At 39.0% G+C, this 17,450-nt stretch overlaps 1 protein-coding gene across 1 annotated transcript in view; it reads right to left on the bottom strand.

Moving 5' to 3' along the window:
- The window catches only part of USP38 (ubiquitin specific peptidase 38), a 33,963-nt gene extending 17,965 nt beyond the window's left edge, over window positions 1–15,998 (bottom strand). The window contains exons 1-5 of the mRNA XM_081224704.1: window positions 14,793–15,998; window positions 13,123–13,258; window positions 7,367–7,496; window positions 5,326–5,427; window positions 504–662 (exon numbers count right to left, since the gene is read on the bottom strand). Coding sequence (XP_081080830.1) covers window positions 504–662; window positions 5,326–5,427; window positions 7,367–7,496; window positions 13,123–13,258; window positions 14,793–15,474 — 1,209 coding nt within the window. The 5' untranslated portion in view covers window positions 15,475–15,998. The remainder of the gene's footprint in view (window positions 1–503; window positions 663–5,325; window positions 5,428–7,366; window positions 7,497–13,122; window positions 13,259–14,792) is intronic.
- Between the last annotated feature and the right edge of the window lie 1,452 nt (window positions 15,999–17,450).

The raw sequence follows: 17,450 nt of genomic DNA, 5'->3' as shown, positions 1-17,450 counted from the left end.
CAGTAAGTTCACAAATAATTCAAGTAAAGATTCTATGAAATATGGACATTCATGAACAATCCATAGCAAAAATGAAATAAAAAACAGAAGAAACATAAGTCAAATATTTTATTAAACTGTCTTTCCTTGATACTAAGACGTATCTTACATATTTTAACATTTCTGATATTGGGAGGCAACTCTGATGTATGTATTAACTTAATGTAGCATTTTTTAAATCAAATCTCCCCCAAAGGTATTACAAATTTACAGGGACACCTTATCATTGTTGGCATTGTAGAACTGAAGAAATATGGTTATTAATTTAGATTAGTTATAGTAAATAAGAGATTACTCCCTAAAAATTAATGAACCTTGATTCCAACTGCATATTTTATTACATATAAAAGGTATATTTCCATAAAATAGTAAAATGAATAGCTGCTTATAGGAATGTTTCACCGCATTCATCTATCACATCGTGGGCTGCAGCTCCGCAAATACTGGTGCAACTGTTATCATACCTTTATTGCTTCCAGGATAGGTTCGTAGAGATCTGGAAATCCAGAATAATGATACATCATACAGTGTATCAGTTCTGTTAATTGCACTAGGAAGGTTGTACTGGAAGGCAGACCATCACTTTTGAAGGAGTGAACCAAATTGACTACATGAGGAACAATCTGAACAGAAAAGAAGACAAACATTCCTCTATTTATACAAATTGTCAACAAATCCTCTAGCCTACAAATGGAATGCAAATGTTACACGATCAGCAAACGCTTTTCTGTATGTTTAGTCACTGCCTTTTTCTAAAAAAGTTATGAAGCTAAACATTCCTTGAATATCAAGGTAAATCTAGGTTTAAATCACATATAATTGTAATTCCATATAAGACCCCTCTCCTCATTCTTATACTCCATCTAAAACTAAGGTACAAACAAATTAAGGTACAAAATAGGAGCCTTAGTCACTGCCGCCATTCTAAAAAATGGCTTAAGTTGAAAAATGTTAGGGCTATTATATTTACAAGATTGTTCAGTAGGGAGAAAGTTTTAAAAGATAAACCCAGAATTAGCTTAGGAGCTCCATCTAGTGTGAATTTTAGATTTTTCACTTGAAAGAATTATACAGGAGTGTGCGCGTTAAAGTCTACTTCAAAAAACCTTCAAGATAATTTATGCATGTAACTAAAATTACAGATCAGACTTCCCCGGTGGTGCAGTGGATAAGAATCCTCCTGCCAATGCAGGGGACACAGGTTCAAGCCCTGGTCCAGGAAGATCCCACATGCTGCAGAGCAACTAAGCCCGTGTGCCACAACTACTGAGCCTACTCTCTAGAGCCCATGAGCCACAACTACTGAAGCCCGCGTGCCTAGAGCCTGTGCTCTGCAACAAGAGAAGCCACCGCAATGAGAAGCCTGTGCACCGCAACGAGGAGCAGCCCCCACTCGCCGCAACTAGAGAAAGCCTGCGCGCAAAGACCCAACACAGACATAAAAATAAATAAATAAATAAATTTATAAATAAATAAATAAAAATAAAATTACAGCTCAGGCTACAGCAGTACCTCTCTTTAACATAAGGGACTACCTCTATTTTAGGGATGGTGTGTTATGTAAGCATGGTTATCCTTGTTAACAATCCACATGCCCCACCTCCAAAAAGAAGAGACAGTTCTAAAACTAAAGTGAATTAGAAATTTCTCGTATTTTTAAAGAATTGGGGTTAAAAATGAAAGCGAAATCTAAAATGCTCATTGCTCATAAATATGTAGAAAACTATTAATACTGATAATAAGCACAACAATGTCCTTTCATTATAAAATTAGAATAAAAAGTCAATACAGGGGCTTCCCTGGTGGCGCAGTGGTTGAGAGTCTGCCTGCCGATGCAGGGGACACGGGTTCGAGCCCTGGTCTGGGAGGATCCCACATGCCGCGGAGCAACTAGGCCCGTGAGCCACAACTACTGAGCCTGCGCGTCTGGAGCCTGTGCTCCGCAACAAGAGAGGCCGCGATAGTGAGAGGCCCGCGCACCGCCATGAAGAGTGGCCCCCGCTTGCCACAACTAGAGAAAGCCCTCGCACAGAAACGAAGACCCAACACAGCAAAAATAAATAAATAAAGGATTTCATTAAAAAAAGTCAATACAGAGCCAATCACATATTTAAGAGGTTATTAACAGAATAAAATAAATTCTATTTTGCAGTAATGGCTCTTTCCATTAGTACGGTGCTATACGTGTCTCAACTAATCATTAATTATAATCTGATACTACATATTTACAGTTCACATGCAAAAAGCATCTTCTTATTTTCTACTTGTAGAACTTTTCTGTGTAGCAACATGGGAAAATATTTATTATGTAATGTTAAATTTTAAAGGAAGGATACAAAAACTGCATATAGATTACAAATATAAATACAACCTTGTTAAAATATATAGGGAAAAAAACATCATGATGGAAAACATAAAAATTGTAGTGTAGTGAGATTGCGGGTAATTTCACTAACTTCCTATATTGTTATATTATCTTTCTGTAAAAGTTTAATTTTGTTGTAAATGAATTATACACTTATTGTAAAAAAAAAAAAATCTAACAATACAAACTTGTATGAAGTAAAAGAAAAAGTCTCTGTCCCACTGTCCAGTGAAAGACACTGCATGCTGTATATCACTTCATATAACATCTAACATGTCATGGCATATACCATATATACCATCTAGAACTTTTCTTATTTCAACTGACAATCGCCTCTTGCCTCAATTCATGCAAAACCTCCCAACTGGTCTCCTTGTTTCCACCTTTGCCCTTCTTCAGACTATTTTCAAAGTAGCCAAACGAACCAAATAAAAAGCAGTGTAGGACATCTTTTTTGGTGGCTAACTCATGATAAAAGTGAAGCTATAGCTCTATGGACTTATCATCAAACAGCAGTGACAATTATAGTTATATCCCAACCAACTCCCTTCCTTCCTGTAGAAAGAAAATCATATTCTTAAATTAACACTGCTATTCTCATTCTGCTGTCTCTGGTTTTACTCTTATGCTTTGAGGACTTAAATCACACTTTAGCTTTTGCACCACTTTCTTTAATCTTACCTCCAACAAAGGTATTAGTATGACCATAAAACTATCAGTTCCTAATGGTTCACTCTACTGCTATCATCTCTACATTTCAAAGCAAATCTGAATTACAATTTTGCTCCATAAAGCCATATCTATCAGATACTCTCTTGCTACAATAGTCAGAAATCCAAATTATTGTTTCCTCAGAGGTGACAGGAGAGACAGAGATGGAAGAGAAGAGGAAAGAATTTTTTAAATGATTGTTTAATTTACAAATACCAAATCTTCTAAAAGCTAGCGTACAATCTTCCTAGTGTAGATTGGATCTCTGCAGTCAGATAATACACATAATTGTATACTACGACATCCTATGTGGTCAAAATGATCACTGACGTAAAAACAAGACTAAGTTCTTCACAAGCATATAGATAAACATCCAAGCAGGTTATTACCTTCTAAATATCTGAAAGTTGATTTTTTTTCTGAATGAGCAAATCTAAATATTTGCAGACATTATTGTGATACTCATTAAACTTAAGTTACTATTTGAGAAAATGTGTATAACTTATTTAATTAGAAGCTTTAATATTTTCTCTTTTGTTTAAAAAAATTTTTCCACTTATAAAAAGCATACAAAAAGCAACTTGCTCCATAATAACACACACTATAATTTCAATCTCAGTTTGCTCTAAAATATTCTAAGTGTATAATACAATGAATAATGATGCTGGTGATTCCAGATTATTGTTTATTCTTAGCAACTCCTAAACCTGAGTCCTTCGCTTAGTTATTTAGAGTTATAGGTGATTTAACTACCATATGACCCACTACTAGATGCCCAAGTTAATTTTAGTTGAGTAGCAGGTCAGGCTACACACAGAATGTAGAGAGTTAGTAGGTCTTTGTTTTTAGACTTTACTAGGCCAGATCACAACTTTCTACTTTAGATCTAACTGTTCTTTAAATAAATGATTTAATATTTACTTATTTCAGTAGCCAAATATTTCAAAGTCAACCATTTGCCATTTCAATTACCTTTTTCAGGGAAAAAATAAGCAATACAAGGTAAGGAGATATCTTCTATCTTTTAAAAAATTGAGCAAAGAAACAGGTTTAGAGTACAGCAAAAGTGACTTTTCAGAGAGATTACGGAATGTATGGAGAGCAATAAATATTAGAATGGATGATTTCCTTCCCAGAAATTCTGAAAATAAACCTTTTCTCAAATGGCCTATACATGATCATGCCTGAAGACAGGGAAAAATAGTTGTTTTTTTTCCCTTGGAAGATTTTGCTAGTATAGCTGCTGTATTAGCTCAAGTGTGAGTTTTGTTTGTGTAATGGATACAAGGTTATTAACTGATGATCAAGCTCACCAATTAGGGCAATGAACTGCAGAAATCACTCACCCTAAGAGATAATGTATAATGTAATTACTTGTTAGTAAGGTTTACTTCTATTAAGCCTGAAGATTTTGGAAATGAGGCACCAAGTAGCCTATGTGAGTATATAATTCTCTGAGGCTAGTTACATTTCTAGCTGACAATCAACAACTGAAATTCTGCACTTTATCAGTCTCCTTTGAATTCGTTTGTGGTGGGTCAGTATTCCTAAGATTTTTAACATTGTGGGTGTGTTGATAATGAGTTTCTAGTACTGTAAAACTGACGATCAGACCTTGGAGGAAGCAAGTAACCACATACACCACTGCTTTCCTGTGATCCCCTAGATAGAAAAATGGACAGGTTCCCCAAATAACATTTTGTCATTTTTCACCTGCAATAACTGATAATCAAATAATCAAAATCAAATCAAATCAAAAGCAGTGATGTAGCTGGTTAAAAGTGGTAGGATTCTGGATATATTTTAAAGGTGGAATCAACAGAATTTGTAGGATATGGGCTGAAAGAGAATGAAAAGCCCTAATTCTGGGGCAAATAAAAAAGACTTATGGTTTCATGCTTCTTGTGCAACACACAACCAACAGTGACACTGACATGTGACATCTCTCATGTACAAGAGTAACTTTTAACTTTCAATTGCTGGTTGTGATTGCAAGTGGAGCAATTTTGGTGAGACCCCAAACATTCTAAAAACATATTCTTTGGAAGGAAATCTCACAATCTCAATTTTAAAGGAATCATAAAGCTACATGAAAATAGTTAGATTTAGGACCAACCTACAATCTTTTCACAAATACAAATGTGACTCAATATTAAATTGAAATTTTAAAACAAGTCTTTTCGGTGTAGAAAGCTTGTGTCATAACTTACCAAATGGAACGCCTCTGGAGAATGCTGAAAACTAAGCAGCATGTGAGAAAGAACTGTGAGAGCACCGGGTCTCACAAGAGGAAACCAAAGCCGATTAAAAACCTGCAGAAAAGACAAGACATCCACTTTAAGAGTTGGTAGGGAAATAATTAATCCAGTCAGTGATTATTTTCCTAGGGCCAAAAATTATTTGTGTGAACATCCCTTTTCCTGAGAAGTTCTGTCATAACATATGCTATTAAATTCTGGGAAAGGGAGAAAGTTGGGAAATAATATGACAGAGATCAAGAGAATAAAATGACCTAACCAACTCTGAAAACTCCCTGATCAAATAAAAATCTGTCAAACCATGTTTACAAGGTGATAGCTCCCTGGTCCTTTATTCATTCAGCAAATACTTATTGACCACCTACTGCTGCTTGGCACTATTCTAAGTACTGGAGATACAATGGTAGATTTTAAAAAAAGAAATCTCTGATCTTACAGGGCTTACTGTCTAGAGGGTGAGTAGAGATAATAAAAAGTAACATGGGAGAGAAATGCTATGAAAGCAGGGTATGTTGAACAGGGAGTGCTGAGTGGCAAAAAGATCTGCTATTTTATATATGGAATTTAAAAAATGCATCATGATGAAAGTGATACCTGACTTCAAAAAACTGAAAGGAATGAGAATAAGTCTGACAGATAACTGGGAGAAGAGCGTAACAAGCAGAGCAAAGGCCCTGAGGCCTCCACCCTGGTGGACTAGAGTTATAACAACTAGGGCAGTGTAAGTAAAGCACAGAGACTGAGGCAATAATAGTGGGAGACCGGATGAGAGAAGTAGCAGTGGGCCAGATCAGGTAGGACCTTGTGTGACACCTGAAGAGGACCAAGGGCAGGAGCTGCAAGGCTACTGCAATCAATATAGCAAGGGGTGGGCTTCCCTGGTGGCGCAGTGGTTGAGAGTCCACCTGCCGATGCAGGGGACATGGGTTCGTGCCCCGGTCCGGGAAGATCCCACATGCCGCGGAGCGGCTGAGCCCGTGAGCCATGGCCGCTGAGCCTGCGCGTCCGGAGCCTGTGCTCCACAACAGTGAGAGGCCCGCGTACCGCAAAAAGAAAAAAAAAAAAAAAAAAAATATATATATATATATATATAGCAAGGGGTGATGATTACTTTGGACCAGGGTGGTAGTGATGTAACTGGTTAAAAGTGGTAGAATTCCAGATATATTTTAAAGGTGCAGTCAACAGGATTTGTAAGATATGGGCTGAGAGAGAATGAAAAGAGACAAGAATAGCTTCAAGGTTTTAGGCCTGAGCATGTAGAAGGATGAAGCAGTCATTTAAGATGGGGAAGAACAGGTCTGGGAGGGAAAAATCAGGGGTTAGATTGTGGATAAGTTGAACTTGAGATCCAACTGTCTAAGTTGGATAAGTGAATATGGAGTTCATGGGAGAATAATGGACTAGAAATATAAACCTGGTACTCATTAACTTAGAGACATTATTTAAAGCCATGGGTCGCTATAAGTATGGACTGAGAAGAAAGTGAACCAGAGATGTGATTCTAAGGCACTCCAAAGTTAGAAAGATCCACTACAGGAGACTGAGAAGCCAGTGAACTAGGACAAAAATCAGGAGAGTATAATGTCCTGGAAACTAAGGCAGGAAAGTGTTTCAAGAGGGAGTGATCAACTATGTCAAATGACTAACAGGTCAACGAGAGAAGGCTTGAGAAATAACTCCTGAGTTAAGCAACACTGGAAAGCACTGGTGTCAAAGATAGCTTTGACAGAATAATGGTGGTAAAAGTTTGATTAGCTGGGATTCAAGAGATAACGGGAGGAATGTGTTTTCATAATAAATATTTGAAAACGGCAAAATTGTTTTAATTACCTAATCTTAAGTAGCATTTTAAATTTCTAAAGCCCATTCAAAAGAAAACCAAAAACAAGACCATATTCAAAATTAGACACTTTAAAGGGGACAACCCAAAGATAAAAAGACTTATTATATGGGTCCATATATTCCAATAGATTTATACACTCCCACTTACCAGTTCTATCTTCAGTAAAGTAACATCTATCAAAATAGTAAACTTCTGGACAGCTGCCAGTCCTTTCAGGAGTGCAATCACCCATGTGTCTACATGCTGAGCCAACGGCCAGGACAGCCAGTCAATCATTCTGAAAATTGAAGGAACACAAAACTATCAGCCTTGAAAATATCTTTAACATTATTTATTTAGGAATAACAGGAGTTATACTAGATAATCACTCACTTTGTGACTCAAGTAAACTGAGCTTGCTTGTGAAAAGTACTATTCAAGATGTAGAAATGACTACAATGGGTGCTAGAACTCAAGGAGTTTCCAATCTTGTAAGCTGACAGTTTCTTATATAACATATTTGCATAAAAAGAATTTCTGATAAACAATCATTTTGCATAAATGCAAAGTTTTAAACATGCTATATAGTGAGTGGTATCAATAATTTATTTATTTACTCTAAGGAGAACAGTTAAAATACAGCTATCTGGGACTTTCCTGGTGGTACAGTGGTTAAGAATCCATCTTTCAATGCCGGGGACACTGGTTCAATCCCTGGTTAGGGAGCTAAGATCCCACATGCTGCGGGACAACTAAGCCCGAGTGCTGCAACTACTGAGCCCACACGCCACAGCTACCGAGCCTGCACCACAACTAGAGAGAAGCCCGTGCGCTGCAATGAAGAGCCCGCGTGCCGCAACTAAGACCAGATGCAGCCAATAAATAAATAAATAAATATTAAAAAACCAAAAATATGGCTATCTGAACTGAGACATATGGATATGAACCAAAATATGTCCTTTCTGGTGATTACAGTCTAAATATGAAATGCAGTGTTAAAAAAGACTATATTTTGAATTGTAAAACAGGTCTCTTCATCCCTTTCAAAATCTTACCATACAAAGACAACAAAAAGAAATTTCAAATAGACAAAAGGGCAACAAATGTGTAAATACTGGAATGGCCTCATTTTGTAATAATAAGTGTTTTTCTTTTTGAGTACCAATCCCGTTTAATGGAAATAAAGATAAAGTAATATGGGGTATGATGGAGACTATCCTTAATGTTAAACATCAACCACAATGAAAAAGACTGCTATGACTCTTTTGGAAAGCAACTGGGCCAAATGTTCATATTATTTGATCCAGTAATCCAATTGGGAGGACTATATAATAAAAAAAATAGTAAAACAAACCAGGTTTTTAAAGTCAGAATGATATGGTTTAAAAATCTCAATTCACCATTTATTAGCTGGGGAACCCTAAATACTTATGTAAGTTATTTAACTTCTTTGTGTCTCAGGTCCTTATCTATAGATTACGGATAAATTTTACAGGACCGATGTGAAGGTTAAATGAGTTAATACACTGGAAATACTGTGAATGTCTTTCTTCCAAATATTTACACATGTGGCAATAAATAAATACTTTGATTGTACAAAATGTAAAATATAAATACTAAGTACATAAACACGTGACCAAAAGAGCAACTAACATGTCAAAAGGACTGACTTTCATATTGATATGTTATAAACTATCTATCAATACATTAACATTGGAGTGTTATCTTTATTAAGGTTTTTGCTCTTAAGATTAAAATGTTCCATCAGACATTAAGAGTGGCTCCAAAGTTCAAACTCATTTTACTACAAGTTATCTGTATGTTCCCTCTGCTCCCTGCACACATTTTGTCTCCCTTCTTGTTTTTCTGGCCAACAATGATGGTTGTAAGTCATTAAAGTAGTCCCTAACAGCTGTTCCACGTCTCTCAACTATTGTTAGCCTGGTTTTCACAAGTCTGTGGCCACTCTAAGTACGTGAAGTAGAAAGCAGAGACACTTGCATTTGTGTACAAAGAGTATATTCACTGCAGCACTGCTTATGATACAGGAAAAATGCAAATTATCTAAATGTCCATCATAAGGAAATGGCTAAATGTACTATGGTATTGATAGTATGAAACATTATGTTGAGTTTTAAACGATGAGATAGATGAATATGAATCTATCCACAGGGATCTAACACAGAAAGATCTGAGATAGTGTTGAATTAAAACAGAAAAAAATGCCGGTAAATCTTTTTAAAACTGTTTTTTGTTTGTTTAAAAGAAAACATATGAGTATATATTGTATATAATTTTTTAGCATAAATACATACACAAAAAAACATGTGGTTTAGAGAAGGAGTATATGTGAACACATCTCTTTGGCTGTATGGACTCTTCCATACAGTGGGGAGCAAAGTCCCGGAGTAGAACCAGGTTGGGCTCCCTAGCACACAGGGCCCAAGGCCAGAACTCCCTTTAGCTCAGGTCTAAGGGGAGTACTAGTAAAGAGTGAGGGGGCAGAGTAGAAAATTCCACTTGGCCACGGCTTTCCATTATCTCTAATCACCCAATCAGCCTTTTCCTCCATCCTCTCCATGTCTAGCTTCCCATCTCATAAGCCTCTAGTCTTTATCTTATCCCATGTGTACCCAATCTCCTAACCACCCTAAAGACACTTCAAGTCAGAAGTAACACAAATTAGAAGCCACTCATTCAAAAAATATTTGAGTATCTATTATATAATAGGCACTGTGTTAAGTGCTAAGAATATAATGGTAAAATATGGTTTCTGCCCTCAAACTGGTAACGAAAGTTAGGAAATATTCAACAGTCACACAATTAATAAGTAGTTGTACTGGTATCTGAACTAAGCTCTGCTGGCGTATAATGCAACACCTTTGGCTACACTTTAATTATATTCTAGTCTTGCTTCAATTTGATTGGACTTACATATGTTCAAATCCTCTCAGACAAAGGCACTATAGAATCAGTTATTTTTATGGTTAACTACAGTAATCTTATCCACCATGTATTGGTTACAATTTGAATTTTAAGGACACTTACCTCTGATAGGCTGGTTTAATATCTTACTATTTAAAGAACAGTTAGCTGTACTTGTAATAAATCTTGTTTCCTCCATTAGATTGTGGGCTTAAGAACAGCAATCTTGTTGTTTTGTTTTTTAATCTTTAATCTTTGATCTGCATTAAAATGGAGCTCAAATTTGTTGAATAAATGAAACCATTTCTCTCTATAGCCAAAAAAACGTACATGCAACTTGAAAATCTTAAAATTGGCAATATTATGAAAGGCCACAAAATAGATTTAATCAATTTGTAGAGAATAAAGCCAATTTTCACTTTATTGTAGGTAGCAGCTTAAGGGCTAGATCCAGCCTTCAGTTTTATTTGTCCCAATGTTTTAAAAATTAGAAAACTCCACATAAAAACTGAATTTCAGTCTCCTTTTGAAAAATCAGATTAGCAACACTGAACTCAAATTTCCCTGTGATAATAAGACAGCTGGAGTTGAGGATCAGCTTTCTCTTTTAGAAAATGCTTGTGTACCCCATTCCCTATTATTTCAGTTAACCCGGCCTATTTCACACTTTAATGTTACTATCTGGTTCTTGTACAGTATCTCCATTTGCATTTCTTTGGATTACAGAAAATGACAGTAAAGCATGACAAGTGCTATGTGTAGGGAAGCATAGAGTATGGGGGAGTAGAAGGTGGGAGTGTGATAAAAGTAAACATTACTATTCTTTTCAATTACATTTGCAATAAAGAATAATTACTCCAGGTATATTATAAGTTAAACAGGATCATGTCAGATAAATTGCAAATGCAACAGAAACTGAATCACAACTTTCCACAGAAACATAGGTAAAAATTAATTTCCAAATATATCTTAAAAATAAATTCGTAAATTGGACACTATGGTTGTTTTGAAGAGGTTAAAAAATTAAGAGTGCCGTACAGAACATTATAAATCAACTATAAGAAAAAAAAAGAGAGAACAAAAAAGACTAAATGCTAGAGAGCGAGAATTGTACACATGTAGCTTTCTGAGAACCCAAAATAAATACTTAAGTTTACCTTATGAGTGTAATTTATAACAGGTACACAGAAACCACTGTTCTAAATCCTTACATTTTAGGGGACTTCCCTGGTGGTCCAGTGGTAAAGAATCTGCCTTACAATGCAGGGGACGAGGGTTCCTGTCTTCTTCTTGAACTAAGATCCCACATGCCGCAGGGCAACTAAGCCCGCACACCACAACTACTGAGCTCATGCGCCTCAACTAGAAAGCCCGTGTGCCACAACTACAGAGCCCACGTGCCACAACTAGAGAAGAGGAACCCCACATACCACAACTAGAGAGAAGCCCACACACCACTAGAGAGAAGCCCATGCACCACAACTAAGACCTGACAAAGCCAAAATAAATAAATAAATCCTTATATTTTATTTAAATGTGCTATGCATACACACATATATGTGCACACAGGAAAAAAAATAGAAAAAAATTATAAAACAAAGCCAGACAGATATGAAACAAGAACAGGAAGATAGAAAAAGCTCAGTTAGAAAAATACAGTCATTGAAATAAAGAAATTCAATAACTGGAATAATCTCTATAAATGGTACCTTTGAAGGAAAAACCAGTAAATTATAAGACAGTATTGATGCTCCTCCCCTTAGATCCCCACAAGGTCTGCACCGTCATTTCCTTCATATCTTTACCTCATGGTCACCTTCTCAGTGAGGGCTTCCTCATCTATCTTATTTAAAATTGCAAACCATTCCCCACACTTTCTTGCTTTCCTATCTACTTTTTTCCAAAAATGCTCATCACTATCCAACATACGAAATTATTTTACTTACCATACTTAATGAAATCTAAAACAAAATCAGTTTTAGGATGTAAAACTTAGTTTATGTACCACTAAGGCAAGAAAAGTCCTGCAATCTAAACTAGAACACCAATTACTGTACCTTTCCACATTTTAGCATCTCTGAGATCAGGATGCATCTCTTCAAATATGTTACTGATATTGCCTGCCTGCCTCCCCAGCTAGAAGCCCGTTAGGATAGATATTTCTACACATTTGTTCAATGAGGTTTTTAACACTGCTTGGCACTCATCGTAAGTGACCAATAAATGTGATTTGAATAGTTGAAAGAACGAATGATTGAATTAATAAAAGCACAAGAGTTCTGAGAAGTAAAAATAACACTAAGTTTACACCTAGAAATATAAGAATAAAACTGCAAAACATCAAGGATAAAGAGAAAAGCATAAACATTACCAGAAGACCCTAACTACTCACAAAGGAACGATAATCAAATTGACTGCAGACTCCACATGAGCAACAATAGATGCCAGAAGACAATGCAGTATTATTTTCAAAATGCTAAGAGATAATGACTATCAAATTAGAATTCTGTATCTTGCCAAATCATCTACTTGGGAATAAGCAAGAAAAAAAACACATTTCAAACAAAGGCTAAGAAAGTATTACCCAGAAGTCCTGGTTGAAAGAGAAAGTAAAAGTATGTACTAAGGAAAAGTATATACTTAGCCAGAAAAAAAAAGATCCTAGAGGGAGGAAATAGGTTGCAGGCAACAATACTGAGCAAAGAAATTAGTAAAATATATTGATAATCCAACCAATTCCTGACTGTACAGTAAGTGTATGTGTGCTCTATTTTTGGAATTTAAAAAAGCTGAATTGGAAACAGATTTGTGAGTTACTGGATGCCTGTCAAGCCTATAGTAAACAATTCATTTCAATTAATTTGGAGAGTCTTTATATATTTGATTCCACAATTTCAGTTTTAAACATTTCCCTAAGTTTTTCATTACCCACAAAATACAGCAAAATATCTCCTCCTCCCAAATCTACAATTACCATCTACGGTGTTATGAAGAAGTACCTGCAAAGAGCTTGGGTCATACTTGCATCTTTCACATTTGGATCTGTCGTAAGGCTCCTGATGAGAACTGTTATCATCTGAAGAGGAATGTGCTGCACAAGGCTTGCCAATGCCACGGAAGGTTCAAATGATGCATCTATTTTTTAAATGAAAAGAAAAAGGAACATGGCAAGAAAGTTCGAGGGAAGTATTTAGAGAGAACAACAATTTACCGCCCCTCCACCAAGCAGTTGTTACACTCCATCTCACGGGTAGACTCTAACATACAAGGAATGTTAAACTGCAGAAACGAGAGATTAAGAGTAGGAGTTCGACAGCACTGCAACATAAAAACTATTCTTCACTATGGCCATATTTAGTCCGTAAATTACTTTATTTTCTTGCATTCTTTAATACTGTGATTGTCGTGCTAAAATATTCATTTGTAAAGCAGTAGTCAGAAAAGAAATGCAAGGTATCATTTAAATTCCCACTTTAGATCCTCCAAAGTAACTTACCCCTATTAATTATAGTAGTCATCACATTGTTCTAAGGAAAAATATTTAAATCACTTAAAGAAGTAGAAACTGAGATGAATTTGGGGGGGACTTTGCTTAAACTACATGAAAATTAAGCAAATCCAAGATGAGCAGCTTTACTGCTACAGTTGAAAAAGTTCTGGGGAAATCGAACTGTTAGAGCCACACAGGCAATACATGAAAAATTACAATTAAAAAATAAACCAAAACTCAGATAATGCAAGTATATAGTTGGTAATTCTTTCATAAATGTACTTAATTCATCAGGAAAGCATGGAGCCTGTTAAAACTCTACTCTTATTTCTTATTCTCAACATAAAAGGAGGATAGCTCCTTCACAAGTTCAATTTCGAACAACAGCCAGAGAACGAATGTACCAAGCAGAGAGGGAGTGAACACAGTTTTGGATCTTTTGTTTCACAACTTACAGAGCTGGAAGCTCCATGTCCGAACAAGGAATGCAAACAGACAGGTAAAATTCCCGGGTGAGAAAGCATTTTCCTGCTAAGTATCACCTGATCCCTCCCGGATTTCTAAGGACACGATCCGTGGGCTATTGACACCTGGAGCGCAAAAACACCTATTTAAGTCTTCATACTCTTTCCCTCCACTCGTCCACCTGTATCTACTCTCACAAACTACTGAAGACATAAAATGTCAATATTCAACAACGACACAGTTAACTAGGATAATCTAATAATAAATGGCACACAGTCCATGAATTCAAAAATGGAAAAATTCAGAAACTAAGGAAAAACTCATGTCGGCAAGATGACAGACTCACAGTACAATAATGATACGGTAAACATTATTATGCGGCCATTAGTCACTAATGAATAGAAGCTTTTACATAGTAGCTGTCATCTTCAAAGCATTCCATAACTTGAGCAGAAGCTGGGTAGTTAAGCAACTTGTTTGCTGCCAAAGGTCTTAGACCTCGACGTTCTCAGCCTCTAAACTGGAAACACTGCCCGGTTTTTAATGTCCAAAGTGACAGCCTGAATAGGGCAGTGGATAAGAATTTGGATGAAGGTGTTAAGATCTCCTCTCCCATTAAGATGTTTTCAGAGCAGGGAAACAAACACGGTGTGTACGTAAGAGACACACACTATATTTCCAAGAGAGAGTTTCTCGGAATGTAATGACTCTTACCTGTGGAAGAAATGCTTGCAAAAACTTCTTGCAGGGAAGGCAGCAAGGTGGAGGGCTCGGCCTTCCAGATGTTCTGGAGCAAGTTACTCACTTTTGTCACCTGCGAGACATATTCCCGCAGCTCTTTCTCCTGGGTGGACACGCACTGGAAGTGGCCTATCGTTCGAACCAGCTGTTGGCAGAAGGTGATGGACAATTTCCCCTTGGGGATGCACTGCACGAAGTCGGTCAGGAGGTCGCTCAGTCGGGCGCAAAGCTGCGGCTCCGGCCTCTCACATACCATCCGCAGCACCTCCACCTGCAGCAGGCTGAAGAGGTCCAGCACCGACGGGCAGCTCATGATCAGCTTCAGGCCGTTGTGAATGTAGTCCAGGATGGCTACGTCCTTCCTGTCCAGCGAGTGGTAGCCCTGCTGGAGGAGGCCCAGCACGAACGTCTTATTGAAGAAGGACTCGAACTCTGGCCGGTGGTAGCGCGCGTAGGCCTCCAGCACTTGGTGGCCCACCTGCCGCTGAAAGGGGTCCTGGCCCTCCAGGATGAGGCGCGTCGTCAGGTCAAACATGGCCTCGCACTGCGCCTCGTCCAGCCAATGCTCCGCCGACTCCACCACCTTCCGCACGATCACCCGCTTGAGGGGCAGCGGGTGAGAAGAACTCACCAGGCCCTCCAGGATCTTGTCCATTGTCGCCACGCTGCAAGGCCCGGCCCAGTGGGGAAGGAGCGGACGGCCACGGCCCCGAGGTGGGCCAGGAGAGCCCCGGGGCGGAGGTGAACTTGGAGCGCAGCAGCAGCACCGGGACCGACCACCGCCACCGCCGCCTCAGTAGCCACATTTATCGGGCAGGGGGGCCCATCCAAGCCCGGGCGGGAGTTGGCAAGCCTGGGGCGCGTAAGAACCGGCACCGCCCGCGATGGGCCTAAGAAGCCAGAGGGCCGCACTCCGCCGCCGCCCCGGGCTCGCGGGGCCTCAGCATCAGCTCTGAGGGGCCAGCGGGGTCCCCCGGCGGCTACGGGTGCTCAGGGGCCGGGGCTGCGAGCCGGTGGGTGAGGAAGCGCGCCTCCGCGTTCTGCGGCAGTTGTGGGCGTCCGGGCTCCGGCAGGTCGTGGGATGAAAACCACCCCGGGTTGAATCAGAAGCCGCTGTCACGGACGTTGCCGGATCAGCCGGGGAGAAGAGGAGGTTGACACCTTTGACCCGGATTCAGAAGATCCGGCAAACAGGAAGTGGAGGATGTCGGAACCTCCGGAAAGGCCCGCCCCTCCGCCCCTTCGCCCCGCCCCACTCCTTTCCTCCCTCCCCTCTCACCGTCCTCCGCCCACAATCGCCTCCTCTCTCCCGGGCCGCGCTGGAATCCCCTCTCTGACCCGCAGCTTAGCTGCTGCGCAGGCGCGGCTACTTCTGGCTGAGTGGGGCGGCTACCGTAGTGTCAATGGGGATCGTGTGTAAGTCACAGGAGGCTTCCCGGGAGAAGCGGCCGGGAGCGGACGCGTTGGAGGTGACTACGACTCTAACGAGTTCCACCTTCCTATCTCTATCCGTTCTGTCCGAGTCAGGTTACTTGTGAAAGGCCGAGAAAGTTTTATTTAGGTAAAATCTTGTGAATGGGAAAGTTTTGGAAACACGAGTAGAAGAGCATTTGGGGAAAAAGTAAGGAAAATAACTCAAAATCCGGATTGAAGAGAAATCGTTTGAGGTCGTGGCTTATTCATCAAGAAATGAGCTAGGGTTCCTAAATGAGATTGCCTTTCTCTTGCGTGTGGTTATTAAAGTAAGGGCTGTACTGGTGGTTGTACGCATTTAGAGACGATTCGTTATCTTTAGCAAATATTTTTTTTTTTTTTTTTTTTTTTTTTTTGTGGTACGCGGGCCTCTCACTATTGTGGCCTCTCCCGCTGCGGAGCACAGGCTCCGGATGCGCAGGCTCAGCGGCCATGGCTCACGGGCCCAGCCGCTCCGCGGCATGCGGGATCCTCCCGGACCGGGGCACGAACCCTTGTCCCCTGCATCGGCAGGCGGACTCCCAACCACTGCGCCACCAGGGAAGCCCACAAATATCTTTTTAATGAGCTTTTGTGGCATGTCGAAAATTTATGTTGTCCGAAAAATGGGAGGAGAGTAAGGAAAATGACAGGTGAGAAAGAAAGAGTACTTTGAAAAAAAAAAAGGTGAAATTTTCACAGTATTTACGTGTAGGCTGACACTGAAGATGGTTTACAATAAAGAATAATAGATGGAGTCATCATGCTTGTACTCTTTCAAGTTAAATTCCAAAGATTCACCATAAGAATTTAGGCTTTATTTGGAGGCCTTTAAATTGGAAAATATTGCCTAATTATAGCTCCGTTAAGACTTGACTAATAGGATTGTGAAATCAGACGTTAACGGCCTGTAATACAGAACAAACTTTAAAACGGTTCAGTTGAAATGTCCAGTAGAAAAAGGAACAAAATTGTAAGTTGTTTACTTTGCTTAATAGTGTTTTGGTTTTTACCAATTTACAAAATGGTTACACCAATATATTTAACACATCAGTAAGGATAATCTTGAAAAGAATGGCAGTTTACACAAGATAGGAGCTGGGTAGAGGAAACTTGAGACCGAGTTAGTTTGCAGGAAGAGATTGAAGATAAAAGAGAAATGACGTAATTGATGGATCT

This window comes from Mesoplodon bidens, assembly GCF_964165515.1.
Source record: "Mesoplodon bidens genome assembly, chromosome: 1".
NCBI lineage: Eukaryota > Metazoa > Chordata > Mammalia > Artiodactyla > Ziphiidae > Mesoplodon > Mesoplodon bidens.
The sequence above is the reverse complement of the archived record's forward strand: the minus strand, read 5'-3'. Positions and strand labels throughout refer to the sequence as shown.